The sequence below is a fragment of the Gallus gallus genome, chromosome 1 (genome assembly GCF_016699485.2).
Source record: "Gallus gallus isolate bGalGal1 chromosome 1, bGalGal1.mat.broiler.GRCg7b, whole genome shotgun sequence".
Taxonomy (NCBI): domain Eukaryota; kingdom Metazoa; phylum Chordata; class Aves; order Galliformes; family Phasianidae; genus Gallus; species Gallus gallus.
The window spans coordinates 93,036,943-93,052,155 of record NC_052532.1 but is presented as its reverse complement, the minus strand read 5'-3'; the positions used below and the strand labels follow the sequence as shown (position 1 = coordinate 93,052,155).

At 39.0% G+C, this 15,213-nt stretch overlaps 1 protein-coding gene across 1 annotated transcript; it reads left to right on the top strand.

Moving 5' to 3' along the window:
• Positions 1–1,713: 1,713 nt before the first annotated feature.
• Positions 1,714–13,258, top strand: CHMP2B (charged multivesicular body protein 2B). Its single transcript, NM_001030792.3, has 6 exons — positions 1,714–1,862; positions 4,859–4,950; positions 7,853–8,047; positions 10,388–10,490; positions 11,160–11,266; positions 11,443–13,258. The coding sequence occupies exons 1-6, from the start codon at positions 1,829–1,831 to the stop codon at positions 11,554–11,556; spliced, it is 645 nt and encodes a 214-aa protein (NP_001025963.2). The 5' UTR covers positions 1,714–1,828; the 3' UTR covers positions 11,557–13,258.
• Positions 13,259–15,213: the final 1,955 nt, after the last annotated feature.

The window sequence follows — 15,213 nt, the reverse complement described above, 5'->3', positions numbered from 1 at the left end:
CCCTGGACCCTTCTTACAGAGGCCACCCCCACCAGCCAAACCTTGCCACCTACATGCAATAAACACAGCAATAATAAGTCTGAAGAAATTAAGTTTTTCACGCCTGCAATATATCACAGTCCCCAACCAACCCGAGAGTCGGCCCCCAGCCTATCCTCTTTAATGTTTTCATCAATGAGTTGAATACAGGAGTCAAAGGTATACTAAAGAAGTATGCAGATGACAAAGGTAGGAGGAACTGTTGACCCCTTCAAGAGCAGAGAGGCCTTGTGGGGAGATGGTAACAAATCAGAGGGCTGGACAATTGCCACTACATAGAGTTCAACAAAAGCAGCACAGAGAGCAGGGTCTGGAGGACAAGGCATATGAGGAGCGGCTGAGGTCCTCTGATGGGTTCAGCAGAGGGCAGAGGAGCTGAGGGGAGGCTTCATGGCTGAGGAGGGGAGAGGAGAGGCAGTGCTGAGCTCTGCTCTTTGTGACAGCGACAAGGCCCAAGGGAACGGCATGGAGCTGTGTCAGGGAAGGGGTAACTGAGGGTTAGGGACAGGGTCTGCACCAGAGAGCGATGGGCATGGCATAGGCTGCCCAAGGCTGTGAGCACAGCCCCAGGTGCTGAAGTTCGGGAAGCGTTTGGACACTGCTGTCAGACACAGAGTTTGGATTTGGGGTGGCCCTGTGTGGAGCTGGGATTGGACTCAAGTGATTCCTATCAGTCTCTTCCAGCTTGGGATATTCTGTGATCATTGTTTCCCTCATCACAAGAAAACATTCAGGAAGAAATTTTGTGGAATAACGATTTTCTGGTTGCATAGCTAATTAGCTCATTTAAAGAATAGCGTAAACTGCTCAGTCTTTCAGAAAAGTGGGGAACTGAATGTCCATCACAAACTCTCTCCTCCCCTTCATCTGTGCATTTTTAATGCCAGAATTTCAGTTTTGCTGGCTAACTCATCTCTGTCCGATCTGATGGAGCAGATAGTAGCAGACACACAAAAACAAACTTGCAAAGTGCATACTGTCCACCGTACAGCAAACTGTTAAAACTCACAGCATTTGATGTCATCACACATGACCTAGATTTCAGCGTAGCAACAGCTAGAATGAAAATTAGCTATTTGGAATTAATTTTCCAGAAATGCAGATTTTAAGTATCACCGTCGTAAAATCCACATAAATCTTTACACTGTTGCTATGCTATTCCGAGAGATTGCTTTTCCATGCGATGTTATAAAAGCAGGGCTGATCAGGGAACAGCCACCAGCAACACAACGACAACCTGGCAAGGCATTATGTCTTGGTGTCAAAATATACGTCTACATTACAGTTGCTTGCTTTTCCTTGCAAAATACATAAAAAAAAAAATACTTTAAACCAGTATTAAATATTCATGTACATTTTTCAGTTATATATATTTTTTATTATTATTAATTGGTGTAGACGTTGGTTATTAACAGCTATGCTACGACTACCTTATTAAAAATTGAGGATTGTAATCAGACGCTGAAAGCCAGAAACATTACTATTTTTTACACTCTTCTCTCTTGTGCCCCACGGTAGCTACGAAGGGGCAGCAGATGCCCGCTGTCCGCGCACCGTGAGCACTGAAAGCTCGGGCTGCAGAGGGCAGCAACCGCCCCAAACTGCTACCGCCGCCGCAGCAGGGGAGGGAGGCGGAGAAGCGTCGCAGCCCGGCTCTGACCCGCCCCTTGCCTTGGGGAGGAGGAGCCGGGCGCTGTAAGCGGCCCGGCTGCTTCCTGGTCACCTGAGGAGGAAGAAGGAGCCCGCTGAGGCTCAGGGGGTTCCGGCGGGCTCGGGACCGGCAGCCAGCATGGCTTCGCTTTTTAAGAAGAAGACTGTGGACGGTGAGCGCGGTCGACGGCGCCCGGGGGAGGGTGGTGGCGGTGCTCTCGGGGAGACCTGGGCCCGGCGTCCCGGAAACTCGGGAGGACTCAGCGGGCGGTACCTGGGGGCGGTGGCGAGAGACGCCATGCCCCGCCGGGCGGCTGGGCTGGGGGCGGCCGTGGGAACCGAGTCCTGGCGATCTCCTTCTGTGGGTGCCAGGGAAAAGAGAACAAACACGGTTCGTTGTCAGCGAGGGAACAAAACGAGCTGCGGGGAGTTGGTGAAGCCGGAATAAACAGAGAGACGAGTCGTGCCGGTCCGGGGAATGAGGGCTGTCCGTGGAGGCGGGGAGGGCGGCTGAGCCCCGCTGTGCTCCCGAGCAGAAGGCTGCGGTCACTGAAATCGCTGCTGCACTTGTGCTGTGTGGGCCTTCCGACAAGTTGGTCTCGTCATTTCCACAGCCAGCCTGTGGGCAGAGCGTTCAAAACAGACGCAGCAGTGACCTTCTCGAGAGTAAAGCCGGGAAAGATTGCTTACTCCATGAGGAAGTCCAGTGCACAGCTGTCAGCCCTCGCAAAAAGTGTTGCCTCATGTAGCCAACACCCGGGGCAGGGGCATGCTGCATGTGGGCACAAGCCCCCAGGCTGGCTACATGGTTTGGAAGATACTTTAGCAAGGAGCTGGACTTGATGATCCCCAGAGGTCCCTCTCAACCCCTGTGATTCTGTGATGTTCCTTGCCGGATCATGTGGGTCTTCATTTGAAAGCTGTGTGCCAAAAGTGACGCTGTGTGCCAGCCAATTGTACTTCACCCAGGAAGAATACGTATCTGCTGCTTGTTCCTTCCCATTTCTGGTGCACAGCCTGTGGGGAGGAAGGAGGAGATGATGCTACATTCCCATGACAGCACCAGGTCAGGCCCAACCAGACGTCTCTGGTCCAGCCGGTTTGCAGGAACAGAGGTGTGCCCTCCTTGCCCACAGAGGTTTGTGAGGGCACATGCCTCCTAGGATGGCCATCAGCAAAAGGAACAAAGCTAGGAACTTGCTTCTCGCTTTGCTGTGTAGCCGATACAAGTTCTCTCCTTGTCCCTCATTTGCAAAAACAAATGGAAGGGCTTATAATTGCAGGCAACCATTGTTTTTAGTGTGTTGCTATCTTTAGGTTAAGCCATGCTGTGAGATCAGAGAGAGGAAGAAAACAAGCATTGTGCTAGCCCATGTGGTCTCATGACAGTTTTATTTCTGATTGTCCTGAAGGTTCCTACTTCTGAAGTTTTCTGTTCTAAAGGAATTTAAGTTACTTTAGAGATGGTAGTCTTTTATGGAGCTATTAAACCTGTTCTTTCATTTTCATGCATGCAGCTGTCCAAGTAATATATGTTTGTCTGCCTTCAAAATTACTTGCCTGTAGCATTGTATTCACAATAATTCTTACTGCTGCTTTGCTCATGTGTGGAATGTAGTGTTATGTTCTGTATCATCTTCCAGCTCTTCATTAATGTCCACTGAAAACTCCATTTCCTGAAGATGATCTTTATGTAGTTCTGGGAGTAGTGGTAGCACTGTAAAAGGAAGTCTTTTTTCACAGAGTTTGTTTGCAATATATGTTTATTTGGTTTAAAACATTTGGTGGGAGTGGGTAATGTGGATGTACGTGCTGCTAAAGATTTCTTTTTTTTTACTTTCTTTCTTTTTAATTAGAGACTAATCAAGGTTGAAGTAATTTCAGCCCTGGATGTTTTACAGTATTTCTTAATGTAAGAAAACAGAATCTGAGTGCTTCTTTGTATCAAAAAAAACTGATGCCGGCCTTTAAAAAATAAAAATAAAAAAAATTAAGAGTGACTGTGCATCAGCAATTGATCCTTTATATCCTTTATGGCTTTATTTCTGGTTGTAACTCTCCATTTGCACTGATTTTTCACATGCCTAAACTTTTTAAAGTACAATAGCAGAACCCCGTTGTGGCAGTCCTTCTGTGGGTTAGGCACAGAATTTGTGTGACACTGTGCTCCTTTTAAATTTACATGCAGAGTTTATCTAGTAGTAGATATATGCATTAGGAGTAGATGAATCTCCTCATAAAAGCACCACTTTATTTCCTTTGTAAAGGTCAGAGGATGCTGAGTCAGATGCAGGCCTTTTACCTTCACCCAGGTGAATCACACCTAAGCACCTGCTGTAAAGTCAAACAAAAGTTAACTGTAACTGGCATGACTGATGCCCATATTGTAAGAAATTCTTGCTTTTAGTAAGTGGATGTTGCCAATAAGTAAGCAGAATGGACAAAACATGTGGAGGACATTACATTTCATGTGATAGTGCTCAAGCATCTGCTTACTACATCAGTTGTCAGAAAACTTTATGCTATAAAGTCCTCCACTTTTGTACTGAGATACTCTTAGACGCCTATTAACTTTTGGAAAAAAGTGTGAGAATTCTTGCTTCTTGGTCTGACTTGAAGTTGAGTTGTAGAGATGCAATATATTTATGGAGGAAAGTAATCATCTCTGTTAAACCAGAATAAGGTCAGAAGCAGGAGCCTGGACTTGCATCTAGAAGCATCTTCACTGCTTTCATGGGACTGAGAACCCTATAACTTCCCTGGGATCATCTGTATTAGGTTTCTTCAGCTGACCTCCCTGTTGCAGTTAGGTCTGACTTGTTGACAAAATCTGAACTCACGGTGAATGTGTTAATCCTGAGTTACAGCTGAAACTTACAGAAAAGTGCCTGTACCTAATCCTTACTAGCTGGTTAAGGATCTTGCTGTGGTGCAAAGGTCATGCTAAGTTATATGGCCTATGCTATTGAAACTATGCCATAATCACGTTGTATACATCAAATTGTATTTTGCCTGTATTTCATGTATTTGAGGTGCTGACACTTCTGGTAGCTGACTTTGTTTTGAAAGAAAAGCTGTCTGACATACAGCATGTGTGCAGAATGCTCAGCAGACAAGATATTTATATACTACTGAAAAGTTTTCCTAACTGTAAATATTTTCTTTCCAGATATAATAAAGGAGCAAAACCGAGAGTTAAGAGGTACACAGAGGACTATAACCAGAGATAGAGCAGCACTTGAAAAACAGGAAAAACAGCTGGTAAGTAGAGCAGAGAATTTCATTTTAAAAACAAACAGCTGCCTAACATAACAACTTGCAAAGTTCTAAAGATAGTACTCAGTGGATAACAGTTGAACACTGAAAAAATTGGCTTCTCCTTTTTGACTTTTCAGTTATTAAAATTTTGTTGGAAAACAATTTAAAAGTGATTCTGGTGCTCAATCTTTAGCATAGATAGAGAAAGAAACAATATATTTGAATTTAATTACTACATTCACATTTTTTCTCTCCATTCTTAGAATTCTCTATCCTTCAGAACATGATTTTTTTCATACTAGGCTTTCAAATCAGTGGTATAATAATGGAAAGACTAAAAGGTGTTTGTGCTGACATTTTTATGACTGTAGATATCATGAGTACCCCTATAGCATTACTCTTTTCATTCAGCTAGAAATTTCATAAAAGTAGCTAATAATGTTAAAAATATTTGCCTAAATTAAAATTTCTTTAAAACTTCATGTGTGGGAGCTATCAAGTATTAAATGAATGGATGCTGCAGCTGTGTGGCAACATAATTGGATAAATGGATGTGACAGATGGTGTGGTTTGATGCATGAGGACATTCTCCAACTGGGAAAAGCTATGTAAATCCAGGCAATGTTTCAGTAGCTGCTGAGGTGGTGTTTCATGACAGCAGGCCTTGGGAGCTAAAATGAGGTCACATTGTTTCTTGAAGCTTTACAACAGGTAGGTTGTAATGGATTACTCACTGATAAGGCTTTTTTCAGTAGGAAATATTCTGACTCTAGAAATACCTTAATTTTCATAATTATTTGTGACATTAAATTTTATCAGTATTGTTTGGATATTTAGGGGGATAAAAAAGAAATTTATTATGTCTTCAAAAAAAGTTAAAATATACTCTTCAGTTGAGACAATTAATAGAGATCAAAGGACCAAGGATTTATTAGTCAATCTCAGAACATTTTATTATGTTCTTTCCTCTGAAAGGAAATCCCTAATACTATGCAGACAGTTCTATTTCCGTTCAGGAACCCAGTATGACTATATATATATATATTTTTTTTTCCAGAAGAACCTAACTGATTGGTTGGATAAGCTAGCCCCAAACCACTGAAAAAAGCCAATATTGTATTGCAGCTTGCTATCCAAATTCTGCTTAGTTAAGAATAAAATTATTTATATTTATATATTCATATATATTATATATTTTTATATATATTATTTGATTTGTTATCTGGATTATTTGTAGTGATGTAGCAGTGATTGGTTTTGGTTTATCTTTCAAAAAAGTCAAGTCATAAATGCTACTTAGTACTCTCAGTGAGAGCGTCTTTATTTGCAGATAAGAATTCAGTCTAAACTAATCTCTTCAATCATTTGCAATATTTGAGGTATGAAAAAAAGTGAAATTTTGGGTGTACTATGGAATTTTGTTTTTGTGGTCTCTGCGAGATACTTACCATAGAATCATAGAGTGAAAAGAACCACAGAGATCAACTAGTTTCAACCCCCCTGCTGTGTGCAGGGTCGCCAACCACTAGACCAGGCTGCCCAGAGCTACATCCAGCCTGGCCTTAAATGCCTCCAGGGATGGTGCATCCACAACCTCCTTGGGCAACCTGTTCCAGTGTGTTACCACCCTCTGTGTGAAACTCCTAATACCTAACGTCTGTTCCTACATAGGAAGAAAATACCTTTGCATCTATTTTCGGCCTCTAGTATTTGAATAGTCTTATGTTCCTTACTTGCTGACCTGCATTTTGAGTTGAAAATTGTATTTATGACACATGCCTTCAGAAATTAAAGGCTTTCAGGGGAAGTCCTTGTGTTAGTACCATCTCTATGGTAAACTTAACCATGGTCTTTCCTAGTTGTAAAGCTAATGCAATGAGTCAGTTTATATTTGCCTTTAAACATGACTGTTTTTCATATTGTAGTGACTACTGTTTACTTTTTCAGAGCAACATATCTTCTTATTAGTACATTTTTCTGGACTACTAGTGTACATAAAGTGAAGTATTTGTATTCCTGTAGAAGATATATTCTCATGAAGAATTACAATGCTGGTCTTAAAGCTGCTTTTGCTTAATGGTAAAAGTCAAAATGCACAACTGGCCTCAAAAGAAGAACTAAGTTATTATAGCAAGCTCTCCTTAAGGCTGAAAAAGAAAGTTGCTTGGAAAGTCTGTATCAACAAAAACACAAATCAAAAGGCATATTTTGAAAAAATCCATGGTAACAGAATTATTTGTGCCAAACTTTTCCCTGGTACTTCCAGACCTGCAGTTTCCCCGAGCTGGTAAATAAGTTTGTTTCTCGTTAGCCAGTAGTGCCCATGTTAAGTGCATGTTGTTGTAGACAAATTACAGTGCTTTTATTACGTGGTAAGTTCAGGTAAGTGATGTGGGCCTTTGTTTCCTATCTTTATTTACGTATTCCCCAAAAATTTATGAGATTATCTCTGAGCTGAAAAACTAGCAGAACCTGTGGCCTCACTGTTTCTTCCATGGGCAATGCAGCAGGAGTGCTAGTAAATGCAAGAAATCAAAAAAGATTAGAGTAATGGCACTAATTGGCTGGACATAATTATTTCTTCACTTTTTTTTAAGTGTCACTCCATACTCACATGTAGAATTGAATATTCACGTAGAAATTAATGTGACATTATGTAAGTATTGAAGTGAAGTCCTTGGAGGAACTGTGCTACCATACTACATGATTCAGTTTGGGTTTTAAATACAAAGCAGGACAGCTTTGTATTTATTCTGTGAAATAACCTTGAATAACCTCAGTAAAAAATCAGTTAACTGTTGATATAACTTAAAAACATCCTGAAAATAGAGAAAAGAACACTAAAAGTTCCTGAACTCAAGACTTTATTATTTGAATGATTTTTTTTTTTTTTTTTTTTTAATAGGAATTGGAGATAAAGAAAATGGCTAAGACTGGTAATAAGGAAGCCTGCAAAGTGCTAGCAAAACAGCTTGTACAACTGCGGAAACAGAAGAATCGAACGTACGCTGTTAGCTCTAAAGTCACTTCTATGTCAACTCAAACAAAGGTCATGAACTCTCAGATGAAGATGGCTGGAGCTATGTCAACTACAGCAAAAGTAAGGTGTTACAAGCATATGCTGCGTTTTAATGTAAATGTGGTGTTATTTTGCATACAGTAATTAAAGGAATCATGTATTGCTTACTACCATGAACAGTGCTGAGGATACAATAGGGGAATATAATTTGATTATGAATTTTTTGTCCAATTAGTCCTGATAGTTAGAGCCTAAGTAGGAGTATCTTCTTGGTCTAGACATCTGTCCGATGTTTGCATGACAAAATTCAACTTTAAGACCAATGGAAGGGCTCTTCCAGTAGACAAAAATAAGCCACTATCACCACCAACAAAAAAACAACAGTCAACCATGCCGTTACAGTTTCTTGCTTGTATGTCATATCACAAGCACTTTTTATTGGGGAATGCTTCATCTGGAAATCAAGGCAGTGTATCATAGCAGCTTTATAGCTTGTGTGAGGTAGGTTGTTACTTGAGATGATACACTTAGAAGAAAATTTAATCTGGGATTCCCTGTCATTCTCACTCTTCATGCTCTAAGGAACCAGTATTGCATTCAGTTTTCTCACAAACTTGAGGTCATAAAAGACTCTGAAAAATCTCAGTTATCTTAATTATGAACTTTTTCCCATTTCCTTGAACTGATAAATAAGGAACTTGATTTTGGCAAGCAGGATTGTTCAGCTTGAGGTCTATACCTCACAGAAACAGAAGTTGCACACATAATTGCAGATAAACAGTACTTCTATCACAATCTGAGATAAATCCAGTTAAGCTGCCTGTGGTGCAGCTTAATGCAGAAAGTAATTATTGCTTTGAAAAAAATGTTTAGAGGAGTATGTTGGCAGATACGAACCCATACAGTGATGAAGTTGTAGCTCTACAGCAAGCTTTATTTTGCAGGACTAACCCACAAAGAGGTGGCGTGTCTGACTACATGACCAATCAGGTTAAACAGTTTACTGAATATATTCATATAACAGTCTTGCATGGGAACAAACTGATCTTACTTTTTAATTATTACATCAGTAGAAAAACATATGCAATCAGTAGCCTCAAGAGACATAACAAATACATGAATGTGAAGCTTCCAAAATATCATCCAAATACTTTTTAGCCTCGTGTGGCACTAATTTTGGACATGGTCAGTGAGTAGTCACCTATTGGTCAGATCATGGGTCTGACCTCTATTTGCTGAAGATAAATCAATGTAGTTCAAATATTTTTTTATATTTATCTGTGAGTAGAAGAATTCTAAAGAAATAACACCTTACAAATCCAGAACAAAATTTTCAATTAAAACAATAAGAACAGGAGCACAACCTTTGAAATTCAGGTAATGTTTGAAGCATACTATTTTATCATTATTGAGATGGTGGTTGGGCACTGGAACAGGCTCCCCAGGGTGGTGGTCACGGCACCGAGCTTGCCAGAGTCCAAGAAGCATCTGGACAATGTTCTCAGTCATAGGGTCTGATTTTTGAGTGGTCTTGTGTGGAGTCCGAGGTTGGACTTGATGATCCTCATGGATCCCTTCCAGCTTGAGACATTCTATAATCACTTCAAGCAAAATCAGAAGTGAAAGCAGAAGTGCTTCTATGAAGCTAGTAGTGGATGTACTGGATAATTAAAGGGATACTTTCAAGCCAACTCTTACCTTCTTGGATATACTCTTTCATTTATATTGCTCGCATCTATATTTAGGTTTAGACATCCCATGAGAGATGTAGAAACATGCTTATTCTAAACAAAGACAGCTGCATACTTGTAGTAAAACAATTGATCTGTACTCGATAAAAGAGTTCACTGTAAGCTAATGTGTACTTCCTGAGCACTTACATATTTGCTTTTCAGAAAAAAAAATAATCATTTTTCCATGAAATTATATCGTAAGGAAATGATTGCAGTTCAGTATCTGTCCTCTAGTGGTAGTTAAAATAAATGTTCTTCAATCAAATAAAAAACCTACAGCCATTTACCTCCAAAACATATAGCTGCAAGTAAGGAAATATTTTCCCCTTCTTTTTGTTCAGATCAGGCAGATTTTTCCAAGTATACAGTCAGCAGAAGAGGTGTGGTGCAAGAAAGACATATGCATTTTAAAAAGTTTGTCTATTATTTTATAAATATTATAATAAATTATTATTTATAATAATTAAATAAATTATTATATTAAAGCAGTATTTCTTACGAGGTGCAGACTGTACTATTGATCTGTGTGTCTGCAGTTCTCCTGGCATGTAAAAGGACCAAAACATGTGAAACTTTGACTAACTTGTTTATTTTATTAGACAAGTTTTATTCCTTCTTAATGCATATATTGGCCTTTATTACTGTCTAACTGTATGATAATGGTGACTTTTCTCCCCCATATTATTAGACAATGCAAGCAGTTAATAAGAAAATGGATCCACAAAAGACACTACAAACTATGCAGAATTTCCAGAAGGAAAATATGAAGATGGAAATGACTGAAGAAATGAGTAAGTTCTGCATTTAGGGAAAATAGCTAGCTGCATCCCACTTCAAGAGTTAAAAACCAGTACAGAAATACAGATGTTTGAGATTTTATTTCTCCATACAAAGAGATTGATAGCAAGTGAAGAGCAAACAAAACAATGAGTGTCTGAGCAGAGGGGCTGCGTTGGGCTTTTTTGTAGCATTGGATACATAAATCCATTCCTTCTTCATGCAAAACACTCATCATACTTCTAGGAGGAACACCCTGGAAGGGGAAAGGGTTTGAGACCGCTACAAGGCTTTGTTGGCATAACTAATAGGAGGTCATGAAAAAACTGCTTTTCTTGTAGCTGATCATTCTGTATGTGTTTTTTTGTTTTGGACTGTTAACAACTTGAGTACAACTGAGAAATTATTGATCGTCTCAGCTTTAAGTACATGCTGGTATGGGATGTATTTATCTTATTGATTTTAAGCCACAAATTTTGTTTTGGAGGGTGATAAATGAAGGAAGTTTTTTGTTTCTGATCCTGTTTCTCCTTTGCCTTTTCTAGAACTTCCCAATGTTGCTAGCACATTTTCCTTCCCATGCTAATCTTTGTCTATGTATTGGCCCTAGTACCATAGCATGAACTCAAAAGATTATTGTTGAGCAGGATATCAACACTTCACTTTTTTTTTTTTCTTCTAAGTTAACGATACTCTAGATGATATTTTTGATGCTTCTGATGAAGAGGAGGAAAGCCAGGATATTGTTAACCAAGTGCTTGATGAGATAGGAATTGAAATCTCTGGAAAGGTATGGGTATTTTGAATTATTTCACATATTTCTTCCCCTTTGTTCATTTCCCCTCCTACCCCCCACCCCAAGTATTTTTTTTTTTCTAACATCCTTTATTTTAGAGTCCTGTTCTAGTAGTCGGGTTCTCATAAATTGTATTACTTTGATTAAAGAAAATTTCTTTCTCTTCCTAGATGGCCAAAGCTCCATCTGCTGCCAGAGGTCTACCATCTGCATCAACATCAAAAGCTGCTACCATATCAGATGAAGAGATTGAACGGCAACTCAAAGCTCTGGGAGTTGATTAGCTTGATGGCAATAGTCTGCCTTCTAATTATTCAGCTGCAGATGAATGTAAAAAGTGCAAATACTTTTTCAATGCAACTGATGCCTAGGAAAACTCTGAAGCTGCAGAAATGACATCTTCAAACTGAGAGTCTGAAGGGAGAAGAGACCACTTTGAATCAATAGATAGGGAGAATTGCACTTGCTGTGTCCATTGCGTGTCATTGTCTTGAGCAGTGGACTGAATAGGGATGTAGCTCTAATGATAAATTTATACAGTCTGAATTCATTCCCTGTTGAATTCAAAGTTTTCTTCTCAGTTCCATTTCTGTCCTTAGAATTGGCTTTTCTGTAGCTGGCGGTGTTATCTCCTAGGATAGCACCTGTATAATATATATCATTTTTATAAATCTATTGCTATAGAAGAATTATTAGTCTGTCATCTTGGCAGAAACGAAACTTCACCTTTACTCTTAGCTGAAATTATTTTGTTTTGATGAGAAATAGACTTGAAAGTCCAGCAATTTAGGCAGAAAGAAAAAGCATTTTATGCATTTCTTTCAAGTTTCTGTAGTAACTTTGAGTTGACTAAATAGCTGATTATTCTTCTTATCAAAAGAGAAGGATACAGTCGTGCAGTTAATTCTACTGGAAAGGGATTTAGATGTTAGTGAACTTCAATGCATGAAAGGCACTGATTGAACTCTATTGTACTGTAAACTAACAGTATTCCTGTGCCTTTGTGTATATAAATCTAGTACTTGTGATTTTCTTTTTTCAGAATGAGTCTTTGAAAGGAGAGCAAACTATAAGAAAGATAGTTTCCACAGTACATCATGGCAGGAGCTCTAATGAGACTCAGTGATGTTTAGAAATGCACCTGTTCAGAAATGCTACTTGTGCATCTTCAAAAAGGACATTTGCCTGAAACATTTGTATATATTTTACAGTATTTCTTAAGGGGAGATAACTGCATAGTTGAATTTACTAACATACAATTGAGCACATGGATGATAAACTAAATCTAAATCTCAGTTATGAGAATGATTTTTGGATGATACACGATAATTTCTTGTCAAAACACTACAATAAAAGCATTCTGTTTCCGTGAAGGTTTTTTTCTATGGTCTCTTAGCTGCATCAGCATGATTCTGGCTTTAGGTGGAATACATTTGACTAATGAAATAAAAACTTGACATTCTTAGTAGATGACTAAGTCTGAGAATGCAGTTCTCAGTTACAACTTCCCAGATAGCATAAAGTTCCTCCGCCCTTACCTTGCTGTTAATTATTTACCTGGTTGTGCTGGTATGGTGGGGCTGTTTAGCAAGCAGAAACAGCAAAAGCACTGTTGTTACAAAGAAGGAAGTAGAATACCTCTTCAGATTGAAAACAAAAACTTTGAGGTACAAGTTTCTTAAAAACACTTTGCTGCTAGCGAAAGTGCAGAAGGAAATATTAACTTCTGTGTATCTACTGTTGTCACACCATCTGCATTAGGTTTCAAGTCAGCAGAGGAAAAAAAAAAAGGCACAGGTGAGTCTTTTTTTTTTTTTTTTACATAAATGTTGATGCCAACTGGAGAAAGTAAGGGATGTGCTATTAATCTGCGAGGCGGTGGATATGAACGTTTAAGTTTATATATTGCCTATCTCTCTGAAATGGATTTTTTTTAACCAAGTTATTTTGTAAAAATCTAATAAAAGTTTTTTTTTTATTCCACAATGGTTCTGTCCTCTAGAAGTTAGTCCTAAACATCCTTCTCTTGGTGGGCTTACTTTGCATTGTTAGATCTGTTACCTTGCCACTGACTTTTCATCTGTAAGATTTCTGATACCATTCCTACTTTTGGTTATAGGGACTTTGGGGAGCTCTTTGGACTTGACAGCTACAAAAAGAAAACCACTGACACGGTACCAGCTCTGCTCTCTTACTCAGTATTTCTCCTTTTCCTGCATTTTAAAGTGTTAAAAAATCCAAGCTTAAAGTCACGAAAACAGCAGGTAAGGTCCAAAGCTTTTGACTATCCTGCTATCCAACTTGCAACACAATTTTTTTTTTTTTTTTAATAGCCCCACTCTTAAACATAAGTTCACCTTTGACCCAGGCAGTAGAGAAGCATAACATTTAGTGAGCATTTACTGAAGTTGTTTGTGGGCCTTCAACTCAACATTAAGCATAGATTTTTGACTAGATTTGCATTTCCTTCCTCTTGAAAAGGAGTTTCTACTCTCAGGCACTGAAGGAGAAACTGTAATGCAGTTGAGTATAAAGTGTTATTGATTGTATTTTGGTTGAAGACCAAGACTTGTGTCCCTTCTGAGTGAAGTGCATACTTCATTCTTTCAGTAGCTGTTAAGACTGGGTGATGTTAAAACTGCAATGATGAACTTTTTCCTTTATCTGTAGGGTCTGTGAAGTACACTAATGAAGGCATTACTCTGGGGTATCAGAAAGATTGCTTATCTGAAGGCATCGTCAAGATCTATCCAGTGTTTCTGGAGACAATTACCTAAAGTTCTGCAGCCCTAATCTATATAAAAATCTTTCAGTAGCAGAGTAAAGTGTTGGCTGGTTTTGTTATATTTATTTCAATTATAGTTAGTTACATATTTTATAGCACTCTATAACTAAATTACATCCCCCCTACTAAGAAACAAGTTTTTAATATTATTTTTAGTAGACTAAAACAACAAAGAAACCAACTCAGTCCCTCATGCTCCTTTATCCTTGCTGACATCTTAACAGCAACTGAAAGTCTTCTATCCAGAAAGAACAACACAATTGCTTGTTGCACCTAAAAACAGCTATACTGAGGCAAACCAAAGTCCATCTCATGCAGAATCCCACTCTGCCGATGCCAGTAAGCAGTGCCCAAGAAAACACAAGAAGATAAAGAAAATAAAGGTTGGAAGAGATATTAGGAGTTATCTATTGAAGTTGGGTTATTTCCAGAGGATACGTAATTTTACTGTATATGACAGTTTGAGTGGCTTTCTCTTCTGTAGACTTAGCCGCATGAATAAATTGCTGGCACTCACACATTCTAGCAGAGGAGTTATACAATCTAGTCCTCAGCACATTGAGAATCACTACTTTTTTGAATGTTTTCTTAGTGCTTTTTAACTTTACGTGTTGACTTGGTTCTTATATTACGCAGGACGGTGAACAACCTGTCTCCGTCTTTCCTGTACGCCTTGTAATTCAGTAAATCACTATAGCAGTCAGCGTAGGTTACATCTCAAAGAGAAATAAAAGTCTAGCTTAATTATTCCACTTACCTTTGATCATCAGCTTTGTTGGTACTGGATCCTTTTCTGAGTACACTGTTTCCTTCAGATGAGGGTGATAAGAACATACATCACTCAGGAGACAGGTGAACTACAGGTTTAGGCATCAGCAGGAGGTCTTGGGAGGTCTTGTTTTTTCCTGTGTTCTACTGGTAACAAATTACCTGAAGTTACCATTGGGAGAGGATAAAAAAAAAAAAAGACCTTCAAAGAAAAATGGAAATGGCACAACCCATATTTGTTAAGCAGCTACCTAAACTTACTTGCAGGTTTATAAGACTAACTAACCCTCAGGCATCTGATCCGAGGCCTTTTCCTTCAATCAAGAGTGATTGATGGCAATTAGCCGGTGAAGGAGTTGTTTCTAGAGGAAACTCTGAATTGCCACTT